General features: G+C 44.5%; 2 protein-coding genes across 2 annotated transcripts in view; both read right to left on the reverse strand.

Moving 5' to 3' along the window:
• Positions 1-18,260, reverse strand: part of LOC119393983 (ubiquitin-conjugating enzyme E2 Z) — a gene marked incomplete in the record, with an annotated part of 162,269 nt that overhangs the window by 134,595 nt on the left and 9,414 nt on the right.
• On the reverse strand, positions 1,209-17,123 carry LOC119393981 (cytochrome P450 3A16-like). Its single transcript, XM_037661193.2, has 10 exons — positions 16,991-17,123; positions 14,918-15,006; positions 13,354-13,499; positions 13,121-13,236; positions 12,149-12,293; positions 6,088-6,248; positions 5,505-5,596; positions 4,673-4,816; positions 2,414-2,576; positions 1,209-1,354 (listed from the first exon to the last, which is right to left on the reverse strand). Exons 1-10 carry the CDS (start codon positions 17,072-17,074, stop codon positions 1,271-1,273), a joined length of 1,224 nt encoding a protein of 407 aa, XP_037517121.1. The 5' UTR covers positions 17,075-17,123; the 3' UTR covers positions 1,209-1,270.

The following is an 18,260-nucleotide window of genomic DNA, read 5'->3' on the forward strand; positions in this document are numbered from 1 at the left end:
AAGGGGAAGAAGGATGGAAAGGACCGCGGAGAGAAGAGCAGCGCGCGGATAAAAAAAGATATAAACAAAAGGAAGCTGTAAGCGGGAGTACTAAAGCCTATTCAATAGGCCACTGGCACGCAAAAAGTTCAGTAAGGCCTTAAATGATTGCGCGCAAGTAAGGTATGCGTCAGCGATCAGTCGAAGGACGCATGCTGAATATTCTCGATGTTCGATAATGTTTTCGAATGCGCTATGAAGTGAACCTGAAAATCGACTACAAAGCTAGCGCAAACAGTCAACATTCACCAAATTTCAAAGTAAATGGCATCTCGCACGGTCATTACGCTAATGCACCTATGTCTGCAGCTCCGGACCTTGCGAACACACCCGGCCGTGAAACGAAAAGAGACGATGAAGCCACGAAGAGAGTTCGCGAGCACATGGCAACATTCGACGCACGTTTCATTAGCTACACCGCTTACTGCGCAGTCGATTCATGACTGTCGATGACTCGAAATCACTTCTGATATCCTTTTGAAGAAACACACACACACAGATATTGCAGTTATGCCGAGCGGTACAGGGCATCGAGGCAAAAAGATCGGTCACTTCTCAACACACGCTACCAACGCGCCGGACGTTCCGGAAGGGAAATGGCCGCCGCCGCCAATGTTGCCCGCGTGCAGCCTACTCTAGGTACGCCGACGGTCAAATTCGCGCTTGATGAGGCATCTAAGGCTTTCGTCTTAAGAAGAAATAAGGCCACCCGGCTACGCTGTACCTTCGGCTTGGAACCGCTATGCTAAGCTGTTTTAAGTTATCTTAGTTTTGTTTTGTTTTGCATATTATAATATTTGGGTTTAGAGTCGCAAAACCAGGATATGATTATGAGGGACGCCGTAGTGGCGGCTCCGGAAATTTCAACCACGTGGGGTTCTTTAACGTGCACCTAAATCTAAGAACACGGCCTTTGGCTTTTCGTCTTGAACTGACCCTTCGAGTCCCCCAGTCTCGTCTTTTGCGATCCTACATTGACAAATGCATACCAGAAATGTTCGAAACGTCTATGTGTTTTCATATGTCTGAGCGAGATACTCGGTGCAAAACAATGTTTATTAAAAATTGTATAACACAGTTAAAGGAAACAAAGCGTGACTTATGTACACAGAAGTTTTCCTTTGAAATGATATGTACAGGCATCAAGGAATAAGTTAGTCTGAAAGAATGTACATGCGGATGATACTGTACAATGCAATGATAACTTCGCGTGTAACATAATCGTCCAACATCATCGCTCGGGCCTTTCTCTGATGCCCACGGTGATGTTCTTGGTATTCAGAATGCCCAGGCCAATGGCGAATTTGAGCGGCACCTGCGAATGACAAAAGGAAAAGAATCTTGTAGAAACCGTCAATGGTGATTGTGAGGAAATAGCTTAACGTATTGAGAAAGCTACTCGCTTTATTCAATGAGTGGTGCGCGTCAAGGCGTATATATATTTCAGGAGTCGTAATATGTGCCGAGCGCGTTCAGCGGTGAGTGTATTCCGCAACTGGGTTGCAAAAGAGGGCATGAACCCTCTAGCAAAGGCGCTTCTGTATTAATGGCCGAAGTCCAACAAGCGACCCCGCGAAAACGCATCAAGGTATCCTTAAGAGGACCGCTTTGCGCATGCGCGTTGGTTTCATGTATTTCTATCTGTCTCTTTCTGAAAGATGAGCAGTTGTTAGCTTGTCTTTGCGTTCTCATTCTCCCTGAAGTCCAGCGCTTTGGTTTCGCTCAGTAAATTCGGGGTGTTTTTACCTGCTAGCCCACAGCGACATGTCTGAAACTGAAGGTCACTGCTGCAAGTGCAATTCACGTCAAAGCGTGGAAAACAGAAAACACGAAAGGCTAAACGGTAAAGCGTCTACAATCCGAGCAACGTCGTTAGACACGCCTTCGGTAGTCAGGTTCCTGTCGCGATGACGTATACCCTTCATTTCTTATTCGTTTCCGTTTGCTTCTTCGAGTACACCGCTCATCAATTGGCGATTCGGCTCGCCCTGCGTGTCACGAGAATGTCCGTGCATCTTAGCGTCGTAACTGGCTATTTATGCACTTGGGTTGGTAACCGTGACTTCATATGTGCCCTATGACGCCATCTTTCCTGTCGAGAAGACCGGCTGCCTTTGAGAAATTAGGAGCGTTTTGGTTTATTTTTAAGCTTTAAAGACAAGTGTGCTCGTGCTTGCTATATATTTTGCTTACACAATCATTATCGCCTGATCTACGTACACAGCTTACGTGCGAACCGTTAACTCAGTATAAATTCGCGGTTTTTAATCTTGAATATAGCCAAGCTTTCAGTCAACACAACCGCAATCAGTAAAATCGCCTCGAAGTAACAGCCAAATCTTTTCCATGAGGTCCATGTGGAAATAAAACTTACGTCTGTTTTCTCCGTGGGCACGAACTGCACGCTGTGTACAGAATGGAGGAGCGATAACTTGACAGCCTGCAAGGCGAACCGCATGCCTATGCAATTTCGGGGCCCGGCTCCGAAAGGCAGGTAGGTGTACGGACGTATGGAACCGACGTTTTCTTCGCTGAATCTGCGTGTAAGGAAATAGCCTCATGAGCAAGCTTGAAGGGCATTGGGCAACAGGTTGTACTTCATTCGTTCAGTGACTGTGAACTTCTGCGGCGACGCATGATGTCGCGGATTCATTTACAAACAGCCGCGACTGCATGCGTTGGGCATGGTACGAAAGAAAAGTTATGGTTTCGCTGCAAGGGCGAACGATGAAGGCGATGTATACGAAGGAGTATGAATACGAATAAATACGTATGTATATGAAGTAGGGCTAGCAGCTACCCATTTAGCATCCGATCTGCCGTAACTCTAGAAAGCGCTGGCATAAGAGAATACGGCCGCTCAAGCGAAAGAAGCGTCCTTCGTGTTGTCTATCGCTTCAGCTCAAAGCGGTGAGAGAACAGCCCATATGTAAGAGCAGTCTGCTGACCTCCTTCGAGATAGCACGCGCGACCGCGCTCGTTTGAACAAAGTTCGCACTTGCTGCTGGAACGACGCCCATCCCCCTTCCTCCTCCGGCATCACTCCACGCGCCTCCGCGTGACGGAGACGGCCGGCGCGTTTCATCGCTGCTTGATACGCGACCGGCGGCAGCCTTCGCACGCTTTCACTCGCGCACAGAACATACGCCGCGCGGGGCGTTGTAATGCATTTGGACTCTACACGGAACATGACGGCGACGGCAAAAATGCGGCTAGAGTGTCCATAGAATTGCTATCGCAATAAAAATACTATGGCAGCATTGTGTTTGACGCGTTCCATTTGAGCTTTGCGGAAATGCACTTGAACAGGCTCTGTTGAAACTGAAGTGCGCAAGATTAATTCAGAGCTCATTCTCTGCGGTGCACTGCTGTACACTTCTACAGCCCCTCTTTCTAAAGCACAATTTTATAGAGAATAAGTGAAAGTAAAAAAGAAAGTAAAAACCGTACCATAAACTTCAACTCCTTGGCACTTTGAAAACCCGTGATTGGAGCTTCAATACTGTGCACGCGAAATGTGCGACAACCTGAAAGCTATAAGTGAATAACGTTATCGCTCGTTAAGTGACGTAAGTGCGAGCAGCCAAAGTACGCATTCTATATTTTAAAAACGCTTTCACCTGCGTCAAAGCATTGCTTTCATCCTTCACTGCATGTGTTTGGCTTTTATCGCAAAGTGAGTCAGCGAGTGAGTGACAAATTTATTCTATTGCAACGTCATAACACAGTTACCGTGCTTGGCTGCTGACCTGAAATCCGCCAGATCGATCCCGGCCGCAGGGGTCGCATTTTGGTGGATGCGAAAGGATAGAGGCCCCTGTACTTAGATTTAGGTGCACGTTAAAGAACCCCAGGTGGTCAAAATTTTCAGAGCCCTCCACTACGGTGCGCCTCATAATCACATCGTGGTTTTAACACGTAAAAGCCCACCAATAGTCATTATTTTCAAGTGACGCTTCTGTGAGTTACAGATTTCGATGGCAACGGCGGTAGCGGTGGCGGCATAGTTCGCGAAAAACCCAGAGCCGGCGAGTGTACAGAAATGCGGGTGTACACAAATGAGGTCCTCGAAGGCGCGCCGGTCACACATGCGTATTTCTGCGCGCCGTTTTCCAATATCGATGCTCTCTCGATAGTGGGCTTGTCGGATATGAGCCGTTTCTGATATGGCAATGTGATCTTTCATCGAGGTCACTTGTCGTTTCATTGTTGCTTTCACTGTTGCATTTCATTGTTTCGCGCATGACCGTCGTTGTTGCTTGTAGCAACAAAGGTGTTGCGCTGCAAAGCACGTTGGTGAAGCTCCCAATTCCCGGCATGAAGAAAAGGGAGCGTTGCGTAATTCGAAAGAAAGAAAGAAAGAAAGAAAGAAAGAAAGAAAGAAAGAAAGAAAGAAAGAAAGAAAGAAAGAAAGAAAGAAAGAAAGAAAGAAAGAAAGAAAGAAAGAAAGAAAGAAAGAAAGAAAACAGAAACACTAGGTCAGGCATGCGTGTGCATGCCTGACCTAGTGTAATCGTTACATCTTCGCTTCGATCTTCGCTTATGGGACGGAATCCTAATTTTTGTTATTAACACAATTATTTAATGTATTTTAGTAAGCGTGAACAAAGCCTGCGTAAACAGACACCCTCACCTGTCGGGGTCGAACTTCTCCGGATTCGGAAAGAACTCTGGGTCATAATGCATAGCGTACACTGGTACTCCTACGACGCAACCCTTGGGTACCCGGATGCCCGAGTCACCGAGAACGTAGTCTTCGAGGGCGGACCTCTCGAGGCTGCCGAAGAAGAAAAACATCAATATCAAGAGTAAGCAAATATTTCAATTCACAAGTTTATTGTTCATCGCCACATTGTTGCTGTTGCTGTTACTGTGATTCAGACATTGATCCCTATTGTGACCGAGGTCCATGCGATTCTCAAAGGTCTACGCCAGCTCTATAGCTCAACGGAATATAACTTTTTTCTTTCGTGTTTCCGCGAAGCCCACACTTACCACTGCCGTTATCCACCACAGTGGTCTAGCGGTTTTGGGGCTCGACTGCTAACCCGAAGGTCGCGGGATCGAATCCCGGCTGTTGCGACCGCATTTCAATAGAGGCGAAATGCTAGAAGCTGGTGTACTTAGACGTAGGTGCACGTTAAAGAACACCAGATATTCAAAATTTCCGGAGCCCTCCACTACGGCGTCCCTCATAATCATATCGTGGTTTTGGGGCAGAAAATCCCAACAATTATTATTATTCTTTTCGAAAGTGACACTATTTTCAAAGATACGATTTGCTAACAAGCTGCAAGTGGCATGTACGCAATAATGCTCGCAAAACTAATCACTTACAAACGATTAGTCCGTGTTCTTGTAGTAGCGCACATGTTTTGTAACGATTACAACGTGCGTGTGCTAATTTTAAAAATTTCTAGAGGAACTCTAGCGACTGCGCTTATTTGCTGCTGAGCTGAACTTACCGTGGAGCTGGTGGATACATCCTCAAGGTCTCCGACACAACGCAATGCAAATACGGCAACTTAGAAATCGCATCGAGGCTTGGCTCCTTTCCCTGCAAGTATAAATATAGGACGCTTGAGTATTGAACAAAAGCTTGTCTTTTTACACAATGCTTCTACAGGCAAAAAAATAATGGATAGAATCGCTGCCGATAATGTACGATAATGTACGAGAATGTACGACATGTTTGCACAGCGCAAATTAAATGATATTGATATTCTGTCAAGTACGAACACGCTAACGGATAAATGTACTTATTACCGGAAGCTGATCTTGCAAGAAAGCACGTAGTTTTAATTTGTCACTGCTTTTATTACCCCTTCAAAACATAAAATACGAACAAAGCAAGCAAATCACGCGGACAACAAAAGCACTCATGAGTTCTGGGCGCCTGCGAACATTGCCTAACATTGAACATTACCGACATTCCCGCAAATTGACTGGCATTGAACAAACTGCGTCCAACCTTTCTCTTTAGACCATTTCTCTGGAGACTAGTGACATAGACTCTATGTTGTGTAAGGTTTAAGCAGAGGTACTTACATGCGTAGCAAAGCATTCGTCGACTTCCTTGCGAAGCTTGGCCTGTACTTCGGGGTTCAGTGCCAACGAGTAGACGGCGAACGAGATGACAGAAGATGTCGTGTCTTGACCAGCGAGGAAGAACAGCACGCACTGAGCCAACGCTTCGTCTTCAGACAATGCTAGAAATAGAAAGGGAACATGAGAAGATGTCAACTTTTCCATCAGCAACGAACACCAACGGATCGCACGTATTATGCATACTTTAGTGGCGCGAGCGCCTAGAGACACTCCCTTTTTTTCTCTTCCAACTAAATCCTGAAAGGGAAAATAGGCAACCACTCGTTTGAAGCATGAATGCGCGAGGAGATCCATACGTATTTCTCAGAATGAAAGCTTCTCAGTTGCCGAAAAAAAAAAGGGCTGATCCCTTTGTCATGGGAATCGGTATAACACGAAAGTGAAACGTGACTTCACAGACGTAGTTGAGCGTTTGTTGGGCATTCTTTCGCCCACACGGCGAAGGAATGAATGCTATAGCAACAAATTGTAATGCCACTCGAAGAACGGCAAGCAGCTCGCAACTTACAACCCGCTGCTCAAGCAGAAAGGACGCATGCAGCGAACATACGCAGGGTGAGCGCGAACTGTCACAGTTGTAACATTTTCATGTGAGCAGCGCGCTCCTTTCGCAAAAGCGGCCGCTGCGTGAGAGTAGTGACCTTCGTGCTCTCAACACAAACTTGTTGTGACAGCACAAGACGTACAAACCACCGCGATCAAGAGATTAGCGCGTGCACGAGCGACCACGCCCTGTAGAGGCGCGCACTCATCCTGACGATCGCACACTCATCCTGACGTCGATCTTTAAAGCGCGCTCTTCTAAAGGCTTTACGCTCTTCGAGCCCTTCGCGCCATCTCGCTAGTGATAACAAAAACACGCTGATGTACCACCGGTCTCTGAGTACCGCCACCGGCAAATGGTGTATATAAATAGCTCGCCGTTAGCATGGCGAAGAACGTGCCGTCTGTGGCCTAAAGACCGAACCATATAGAGCGTTTCAGCCGGCGTTTTCTGATGTTGCGTCCCTCGGCGTCGTCGCATCAACGCCGTCAGAGAGGGCGGCAAACCATATGAGGAGCGTTAACTCAGCGTCGCACAGTGTGACCAGAGGGAATGAACCTGACACCTCGTAAAACAGTGTACAGTTTCCGTCAATGGACCAACAAGATATATTCCTGATTATAGCTTTTATGTCTCATTTGCAGTTCTGTGGTGCAAAAAACGAGTCACAGTGCCGCCGAAAAGTCTATCTTTTTTTTTTTTGACTTGTAGCGCCAGCTATTGACATTGAGAAGAACCACAAACTTGTAATATATGGCCTCTGAGCTTGAAGCGGCCGCACATCTTTGAGGCCACGTATTCGGCCAATACACTCATTCCTGCTAAGCCTACCGATGAACTTGAGTACGGCTCTCGGAAAGAGTTCTAAGATATCACGAGCGCTTTGCTGCCGAAGCTTCTAGGGAACAAGCTAAGTCAAATACAAGCATCAGTTGAGAACTTAAGGGCCACATAGCGCACGACGACGACTTAATAGGTTCGAGGCGGGCGGCAGCCATTTTGGCAGCAGCAACGAGGCCGTTACGTAGCGGAAGTCGCTGCCAGCCGCACGCGGATTGGTTCTGCGTCCATCGAACTGCTTCCGGCGTCGACGCTGCCGCCCGTGATGTCTGGACTGTCCAGAGGTGGACGTTTCGGCCACCGTCACCGGTAGCGTCGACGTCGAGGGACGCCGGCGTACGAAACGCCGGGCAAACGCCGGTAAAAACGCTCTATATGGTTCGGCCTTAATCGTTTCGCGCCGCGCGCTGCGGAGCGAGGGGTCTAAGTTCGACTCTCGGTGACGGAACTTCTCGTAGTTTTTTTTCTTTGCCATCTGTTAGTCCTTATATTTTACAACGTCATATCCGTGACCGAAATACGTCAGTGGAGCCGTGGTGGACCCCGGCATAAAACACTCGTGTTAAAATTTCTCCTGGTCCGGGGTTCGAACCCGGGACCAGCGACTTTCCGGGGTGGTCGCTCTACCAATTGAGCTAACCAGGAAGCTAGCAACTGGGAGCGCGAGGGCGAATTCATGGACAACTCGAAGTGTATGGACACATAGTGATGCAGAGTAATACAGAGTAATGCGTTACCATAGTAACACATAGTAATACATTACTATGTGTGTGCTTGGAGTTGTCGATGGATTCGCACTCGTGCTGCCAGTTGCTAGCTTCCAGGTTAGCTCAACTGGTAGAGCGACCGCCCCGCAAAGGCGTTGGTCCCGGATTCGAACGCCGGACCAAGACGAATTTTTCGGCAACTAAGAAGCTTTCTTTCTGAGAAATCGGTATGGCTTTCCTTGTCGCTTCGTGCTACAAACGGGTGGTTGTTTATTTTCCCTTTCTTGACCCTTCCGCCACCTTGCAGGATTCCGCAGAACTCATTTGCATTGTCAAAGCATATCCGGTCGAGTACTTACTTCCGGTTTTAAGAATACTCATAAAAAGTCTCCTAAAAATCGGTGGTTTTGGTTCACGTTAAGGGCTACGTTAGATACATATATGATATTGAAGCATGACTTTACATAAGTACGAATTGCTTTCCGGATAATTAATTAAAATATTTGAGATTGAGAGATTTGAGATTTGAGATTTGTTTTATTTCTGTACGTACAACAGAAAAAACGAAGCAAAAGCAAAAGGCTACCTAGCCTGACGGAGGCTTTTGCTCCGAAATACAGTCTGGCAAAAGAAATAATAATAACATAAAATAAAAACTATTATAACATGTCATACACAACTTAGACACAATTAGAGAACATCATTTTATACAAATACAGTTTGCAAATTCTGATCAAACATATAACCATCACAAACATAAAAAGGAACAGGACAGTAAATAGTACTGAAGTACCTAAAAACACATCGTTATCGCAATATATGCAATACGTGACGTAAAGAAAGCGTCTGCAGATACACATTCCTAAGCAGCTTGAACAAACAAACAAAAAAAAACAAACAAAAGGAGACAAAGAGTGTAACTGTACTCTAAGCAGTTGGGACATATAAAGTAATGAATAATCCAAATGTCTGTATTATGCGTATACAATGCCATTATAAAGGAGAATTTCCTTAAACTTATTTTTGGAAGTTTTCTTATTTAGGTCAACTATGTCATTAAGTTTGTTGAGGACACTCGGTATTTGATAATCAATATGTTGTTGACCATAGGTTGTTCTAATTTGCGGAGTTCGTATACTATGTGTACGGAGACAGTACTCAGCACATCGAGAAGAATCGTACATGGGGTATAGTTTATTATTTTGGATATACAATAATAACTTATAATAATATATTTGGTTTGCTTGTAATATGAGATATTTAGAGAATAACGGACGTGCGCTAAGTCCTTGCGGTTGACCGTAATATCCCTCGAACATTCGTAGTACCTTCTTTTGAAGTGTAAGTAATGTCTTATAGTTTTGTGCTGTCGTTGTTCCCCAACACAAGACACAATAACTTAGCCTGGAATATAACAGTGTATAATATAATGCTTTCTTTAGCCAAAGTGGTAATAATGGACATAGTTTGTACATGCATCCAACACTTCTACTTAGATCTGCTGCCAATTTATTTATATGTTCATTCCAGGAAAGGTCTTCCTGGAACCACACACCTAAGAATTTCTGTACCTTGACTTGTTCTAAGGTCTGACCCTCAAAGGAGACTATTGGCTTTATATTCCGTGGCTTATTGATGGGCGCAAACAACATATATTTAGTTTTACTCGTGTTTAGCCGCAACTTGTTTACTTTAAGCCAGCAAGACAACTTATTTAGATATGCGTTTACAGTCCTTTCAAGTTCAGAGATCGAGGAACCAGCAAAAAAAATATTAGTGTCGTCAGCATACATGATTAATTTAGGAGAATCCGGAATGTCACACAAGTCATTTACATAAACTATAAACAATAAAGGACCAAGTATCGATCCTTGTGGGACACCTTTGTTGACCCTCGCACGGGGAGATATCTCTTGATTAATAGCGACATACTGATAGCGGTCTGTTAAATAATTTTGAATTAACCTATTGGCAACTCCACGGACACCGTAGTTATTAAGTTTTTCTAAAAGAACACTGTGGTGCACGGTGTCGAACGCTTTGCGGAAATCAACAAAAAGTCCAAGCGTATATAGCTTTTTCTCAAAATTGGTTAGGATCTCGTTTTTTATATTAAGTAATGCAAGCTCGGTGGATTTACATTTTTGAAAGCCAAATTGGGCATCACTTATTACATTGTACTTCGCAAAAAATTTTTGTAATCTAATATTAATAGCACTTTCAAAAACTTTTGACAGAATCGGTAGTACCGATATTGGTCGGTAGTTTCCAATCTCTTGGTCATTACCACCCTTGAAAACCGGGCACACGCGAGCTATTTTTAATTCATCGGGAAAGACGCCGGTAACAAGAGTTAAATTAATAATATGTGACAACGCAGGTGATATAACATCAGCGACGTATTTTATTGGTATAGGTTTAATATCATCATAACCTGCTGCGCAATTGTTTTTAATCTTAGTTATTAATTCTTCGGTTTCATGGCATGAGATAGTGTGCAGAACTATGGAGTTAGATAAGCGACGGTCATTTACAGGCAATTGTGGATCCTCGTCATACCTCACTTCATCGAAATCACAACTTTTATGAAGTAGTCATTCATTGCCGTTGCCACATCTCGGTAACCAAGACCACTAGAGTTATCCAGAACCCTAGGAATGTGGCTTTGTTTTATTTGACCAGAAAGATTTCTAATCTCGTTCCAAATTTTGCTCGGATTATCACTTATTCTACTAAATAAATTCTCATAATACCTGAATTTAGCGCGCCTTATTTCACCATTTAGATGGTTTCTGTATTTTTTGAACTCGCTTAGTAATTTGATATCTCGTGTCTTTATAAATGCATGGTACATGTTGTTCTTCTTTGTAATTTTTTTAAATAGCGCATTATTTATCCAAGGTTTTCTAATTTTCTGGCGTTTTGCGTTCTTCACCGACACCGGGAAAGCTTCATCATAACAATGTATAAGTTTATCAATGAATAGCTTGTATGCCGAGTTAGCATCCCTTTCTTGTAACACGTGGTTCCAGTCTGTCGCGATAACACGATGCCGGAAGATTCCAAGCGTCTTAGCGTTGATCTGGCGACACCGTACTTTTTCATTGCTTTTGCAAGCACAATTGGAAGAAGGAATGGTGCAAAAGATCGGCAGATGATCGCTTATATCTACTGCCAGCGATCCAGCAACGCAAGACGGTGGGGGTGTGTTCGTAAAACATATATCAAGTAGTGTTGCAGACTGTGCAGTTAGTCGGGTTGCCTTAGAAATTACGTTATTACAGGCAAATGAATTTGCCAGCGCTATTAACTGCCGTGAAATTGCATCCTGAGACAGCATATCGATGTTTACATCACCCATTATCACAAATGGAAAGCCAGTAGGACACAAGTACACGAAAACGTCCTCAATGAATTTAATGAATTTTGCTTTACACCCCGAGGGTGGTCGGTAAACGATCACGGCAGTGAACTCAAATATTTGAGTTCACTGAAAGGTTATGAGTAGCTGGGATCTTTGCGGTATCTGGCAGAGCAGATCTGAACAACGCGCTTCTTTCAATAGAAGCCACGTATATGTGGCCTCTGAGATCGGCTTCGGCAGCGCGCGAAACATATAATATATATAGTTAACACAAGGACTACACCAGGGCACACGGCAACGCCGATGTTCGAGCGCCATTACCAGACTCCTAAGTCAGGAATTATGGTCGCCTCCGAAATCTGATGTCCCTGATCATGCGACCTCCGCGATCGGGAACCGAGCCCGCAGCCTCGTCCTTAGCAGCGCGAAAACTTAGCCGCTATCAGCTGTCACGACGGGTGACGAGGTAATGCGGCGCCGAATAGATATTACGATTCTGTACATTTAGTACAACCTGTAAGTCACGTTTCGAGTTGAAGCACTCACCCTTAGAGACGCAAGCGATGTCGTTCTTGATCTCGGAGTCGAGGTTGAAGATTTCCGAGGACTCTTTGCCGGGGTTAGATTCGGCACTTTCCTGTAGGGCGCCTTCCCGAGCGTCCATCATGAGTTGCAGAAAGTCTTCCTGGCGCTAAAGGAATAAATAATAAAAATAATAGATAAGGTATGGGGTTAGTTAACTTAAAAACGCTGTCATCCTAAACGTTCGTCAGATTTCCGGCGAATAGATCGGATTTCCGAACACCGTCAATTACCATGTAAGGGTTACAAGTTGTCGCAATTACAAGTTTCATAGACTCGCATGAAAGTATTCATTTCCCTCGGTATTTTAACAAGAGTGAATAACATGGCCACCAGATTAGTCTTTTTGTCCAAATCGTATTTAAATATGCAGTTGGGCATCGTTATCATGCATTCCACCAAAATGTCTCCCTGATCTCACGAAGTAGTCTTTCCCACTCGTTATGAGGCCGAATTGCTGTTGGACTTCCGTTGTAGTATATAGCTCTAAAAGCAATTTTTCGGTCATGCTACTACGGAGGCGTTGTTCAAGGAGATTTAGGCAACAACCGAGTAGGCCTACTGTACGCGCAAAATGAAACGTGGAAGGTTAGAACTAAGTGATCAGCACCCTTCCGTTTTTCCTGTCTCCAGTAAATGTGGCATAACCGTAACTTTGGCTTTCACGCTTACAGTCCTGATCACTCCTCATGACCGGCCTGCACCATCCTTCCCTCATCCTGACTCACTTGTTCATAAGCGGGTATTTCATGCAATAGTGATACTGAACATATGATTTTTGGACGTGGCTCCCTAATCGTAGAAAAAAAAAACACTTTCGTACGTTAAGTCGCGTGCAATCGGCCCCAGTTTCTAAGCGAGATTACATGGCACTTTCGAACACTTTCACACAAGGTGTGTTAAGATCATTCAGTACTACAAACAAGCCGAACTTACGCATTGTTTTTGTTTCCTCTTTTGAATAATGCTCTGAGAAACGTCCTTGAAGTACTCAAAAGCATCCGAGTTGAGCGGCTTTATTCGCAGGGCCTTCATTAGGCCAGGTAACAGAACTGTAAAAGAAACATGCACGCACGGGTATGAGATGACGCGAGCATTTTCCCTCCATACTCTCCTCATAGCGAGTACGTAAGTCGTAATGAGAAGAGTCTGAAAGATTATGTACTTACAAAACAATACAAGAGGAAGGGTAATTCCACCGGAGAACGCTTTCCTTGCTTTTGTCACGAATTCGTTGGTCGCATCGGTGTGAGAGTCCAACTTCGTGCCGAAAGCGCACCTCGCGATGACATCCAGAGCATAGTGGCTGTAAAACCTGCAGTGCGACAGCGTTTAGCGATATTGCGTAGCTTGAAAACATACTAATTTCTGATCTTGAGTGCAGTACGTTCACCTTTCTCTAATAAAAAGTTGGTGACCAGTTTAACGAAGAAAGGAAAGGCAGGAATGGAAACTCGAACTTCTGTGCAGTTGTATTTCAACATTTCATTTGAACGTAAGTAACAGGGAGTTTTTATCTTTGCTCCTCATAAGACTGCCGTCTATTAGAAAGAGCAGGAATCCCCAAAAGAGCATGCTCGGTTACATAAGTGAGAACTATAAGTAACAGTGGCTGTTGACAGGTTATTGCTTCACTAATGAGCAACCTTATGTATGGTTAAATGCATCGCGCTTTTTCCAGTAAAGAATGAAACGCCGTGTGTGGAGAAGCGTCTTCAATCTATTAGTTACAGATGTGTACGAGGGTTACACAAAAAGTAAGGGCCGTTTGGCCCCCAAGAAATAAATATTCGTTAGTAAAAGTTTTCATTAGCTGGTTTAGTTTAGCACAAGACTATTCCACCTTTCTACATAATCACCGTTCAATTCTAAGCACTTTTCGTACCGCTGCACCAGTTTCTTTAGTCCTTCTGCATAGAATTCCGCCGCCTGGGAATTCTTTGCTGTTTGAGTTGGCCGGTAAGCATTTTTAGTACCCACCTTTCACACACTGAGATATCTGGGCTTTTCAGTTACAATCGTGCAAATTGTAGTGCGGCTGGCAAGAGGAAATTCATCTGACAGACCACTAAGTGTGTCAGTCGTCGACCTAATCGCAATGCCCGGTCCACTTGTTGAACAGTTTCATTGGTCTGGATTCTGGCCCTTCCACTCCGCTCTTAGTCGTGCCCATTCGTGCGGCCATTTGTGAAGTCTCGACACGATTTTATTACCTTTCCTTCACTCATCACTTCATGTCCATAAACTAGGCACAATTTCGCATAAATATGAGAAGCTGATGATTCTTTTGCAAGCAAAAATTGAATTACAGCTCGCACAGGCTCGAGAAATGGCGCGAGAAACAATTTTCGCCGACATTGTCGTTTGCATTCCCCGACAAGAGGACGATTACTGAGTCAGAACAGTAACTGCAGTACCTTCGCGAAGTATTAACAGATGGTGCTGCACAATTAAATCTTCATTCTAATGTGTAAATATTTAAATAATAGCAAACGGCCCTAACTTTTTGAATAGCCCTCGTACTTGTGCATAATATAAAGCCACTATATCCTGTGGGGTGTACTGTCGCTTTTAAAGTAGTTGGGAAGAAGTAATCAGTGTGGCACAGTCAACGTCCTGCCAATGGTTGTTGCACAGCGTAAATAACCGCTAGGTTGTCCGCTCAATGTAACTGTAAAGACGGAAATCTAAACATCCATATTTAAACATCCACCAACATATTTCTTCACTTACTGCTTGATGTCAATGTCTTTTTTCTGCTGAGCCGCGTTCTTGAGGTGTTCTGACGTTATTTCGGCGCAGGCTTGGATCATCTCGTTCATCTGAAACATGTGATTTTCCTTAGCCATCGAAGTATCAAGCAAGGTTACGCGCAAGCGCGAACTCGAAACAGAGTGAAAGGTATCTGTGCTATCATGTGGCTGTGTAAAAACATCGCAGTAGCGACCAATTAATGTTTATAGAAGTGCCCGTCCCGTTGACGTGGAGTCATGCTGAGAATAGCGTGAAACTAAAGATGACGAATCACGTGAGACAAGCGCAGCCTGCGAAGTAATGATTGTGTCATTCACTATATCTCTTGCGTCTTGATTGTCGGTTGGTTCTCATTAAGGTTGCGTCCAACAAAGAAAAACGAGCCCTCAAATTCCCCTGCAATTTTCGCAGCATGCGAACCATATCAACCGAAAACATTGTCTAGCGGCCATCTTGCGAATGCCTTCATGAGATTACATAATAAGAAGGGGGGGGGAGGGTGAAGGAACGGCCGTTTTCCTGTAGTTTCATACTGGCCACTCTGTGTCATGGGATCTACTTTGTTTCCACAGGAACGTGGCAGACTGCTTCATGACTTTTAGAGCGCAGCACTTAGGCCCCCGCTCCTGCGTTGAGCGGTAGACAGTGGAGAAACAAACAGTGGAGAAACATAATGAGAAAAAAAAATTCGCAGGATCGAATGCGATTTAAACCCGGGCCCTCTGCGTGGCAGTAGAGTATTCTACCACAGAGCCACACTGTCTTCTTTTTTTTTTTTTGCGACGTTAATAAACCGGTAATAAAGGAAGAAAAAGGTGTCTGGAAAAAAAAAAAACAGAGCCACGCTGGTACTTGAAACCAATTCGCAAAAAGAGCCTATGCAGGCGTCATATCGGGCAAAGAATCGCGTTGACCTATATAATATAGCGTGGCAGAAGAATAAAATAACAACCAGTTATCACACAATGCTAATTGCGCAACGTGTGTGTGATTTAAGGCTTCCCACCCACTGCAAAGTGCTCAGCCAAAATTCTTCATCGTCATCAGTACATACAGCATCAAGAAAGTGCACATAATGTCTTACAGATGTGTAGCGGGTACCTCGCTTATCCGCAGAAAAACGAATAATGACGTGGTGGGGGCTGTCTTGCTTCACAAAAAATGATTTATGGCGTAGTGGATACTTTGCATCTGTATTTGTATTAGTTGCCCCAAGAGAGTTTAGAACGGACTCTAGAAAGGCCGCACTACCAGCTTTCGATGGGACTGTGCTGCGCGTTCCGCGCAGGCCCGGCGTTTTAGCGCCCAGCTCTTAGGCGCTCGTTCCTGCGTTGAGCGGCGTCGCCGATAGAACGAACGAGGACGAAAGAGAGCGAACGCGTAGCACTCGAGCGCTGGCTGTTTCTGTGGCAATATGTAACGAATGTTACATTGCTACGACTGCGGAAAGCCAAAGCTTCAAACACAGTTGGTGTTGCCCCAACACGAAGCTACGCTCAGAATTCGCATTAGGAAGTATCGTAATCGTCGGTGAACGTTTTAACTCATCGGTATACCTTGTCTAAACGGGAATGGGTAAGTCCCGGCGACGGAATGATGATCCGGTTTTTACGGCTAGCGAGCTTTAGACGATACAGACAGAGCGGTGTAATTTCTTGAGTTCGCGTTTGAGTTTCCTTTCCCACATATTGTCTACACCAACCCTTTTTAACAATAGCAATAACACCACATTCGTGTACAATTCTTTCTACCTCTGTCTTCCTTCCTTTTGTCTCTCTCTCTCTTTCTGTGAAGTGGGCTGGAAAGCTCAAGTCTATATGACAGTTTGGCAACAATAACATTGCCACTGAAACTGGGTAAGACCATGTTTTATTTCCACTTTGCCGCCATATCTTGAGCGCGAAGCGCCCCCCCTTTAGAGGATAAAATTAAACCTTGCGGCGTTTGGCTGAACAATAGCATGTGCTCAGATAAGATAGGGTGAGGGAAAGGGGGGAAACGTTTGCTTTGGCAGGAGGATTATTCGCGCTGCTAGCGCATATCTTTACTCACCCTGCGGAGTTTCCCAGTGGTGAACGCCGGGCTTGCCGATGGCCTTATCTTTCTCCACCGTTCCACGGGGGCGATGGACATCATGTTGTCGAGAAGAGGGTCGAAGAACTTCAGCTGCTGTTGTAATCAAACGTGCAAATTCATCGAAAGGTTAGGGAGCACTGCCGGCCAAGAATTATCGCTGTAATGATAACTGTTGGGGTTTAAAACGTGTAGAAATCACGATATAATGATGAGAGACGCCGTGGTGGAGAGCTCCGGAAATTTCGACCACCCGCGCTTCTTAAACGCGCATCGAAATCTAAGCGCGCGGGCCTCTAGCATATTGCATCCGTCGAAATGCGACCGCCGCGGCCAGGATCCAAATCAGCGACCTTCGAGTCATCAGTCGAGCACCATAACCACTATAGACCACCGTGACGGGTTAACAATTATCGCCAAAGTGCGTCGCAGCATATATCGTCACAATATCTCAGTTTTCGAGCGTATATTATACGAAAGGCCCTTATGATTTAATATCTGTATACCTGATTGCGAGCTGCCGTTCGTACTGCTTCTCGTGGCTACCACTTGTAGTATAGCTATTATTGCATAATTAGAAACACTGTACAATTGCAGATGTAGATGTAGATACTGAAATTTTGGCCGACACTCACCCTGGGGGATTGGCCAAGAATCGGGTAGCTTAGAAAAAAATATTTAAAATAATGAAAAGAGAATAATTTGTCCTTTTGTTTAATAAGAAGATTTTTTGTCAGAATTATTGTTTGACAATAAGAAAAGGGGGTAGAATTGATTCTTAGCGAATAAAAATTAATTTAAGAATAAAAAAGAAAATCCAATGGGGCCTGCTTTGGTTGAATATGAAGGTTTTGATCGTTCCTTATTGTGTAAATTTCATTGACTGTGCTCTGAAATCTTGAATGGCCGCGCATACTTTCCCATAGCTGTGCACCCAAGAGTCAGTGCACCTAGGGACAGTAAATTTGAAGCTATTCGATCTAATTCAATTATGCGTACCATTGTATTGCTCCTGTGTGTTCATAATCTTGTTTTTCTGTTTATTTTACATCTCCCCTATATAATGTCCTTGTTTGTGGACCCTGGGCAATCATAAATAAATAGATAATTAAATAAATAAATATGCTGAAACAAAGCGCCGGCGTATACATCTATGACTGATGTTAACACTGTGTGAAAAAAACGAGCATAGGCGGAAGGAACGAGCAAGGCACCACTCAGCATATTGCTCCTTCCTTCCACCTGTCCC

Source organism: Rhipicephalus sanguineus, chromosome 5 (genome assembly GCF_013339695.2).
Source record: "Rhipicephalus sanguineus isolate Rsan-2018 chromosome 5, BIME_Rsan_1.4, whole genome shotgun sequence".
Lineage (NCBI taxonomy): Eukaryota > Metazoa > Arthropoda > Arachnida > Ixodida > Ixodidae > Rhipicephalus > Rhipicephalus sanguineus.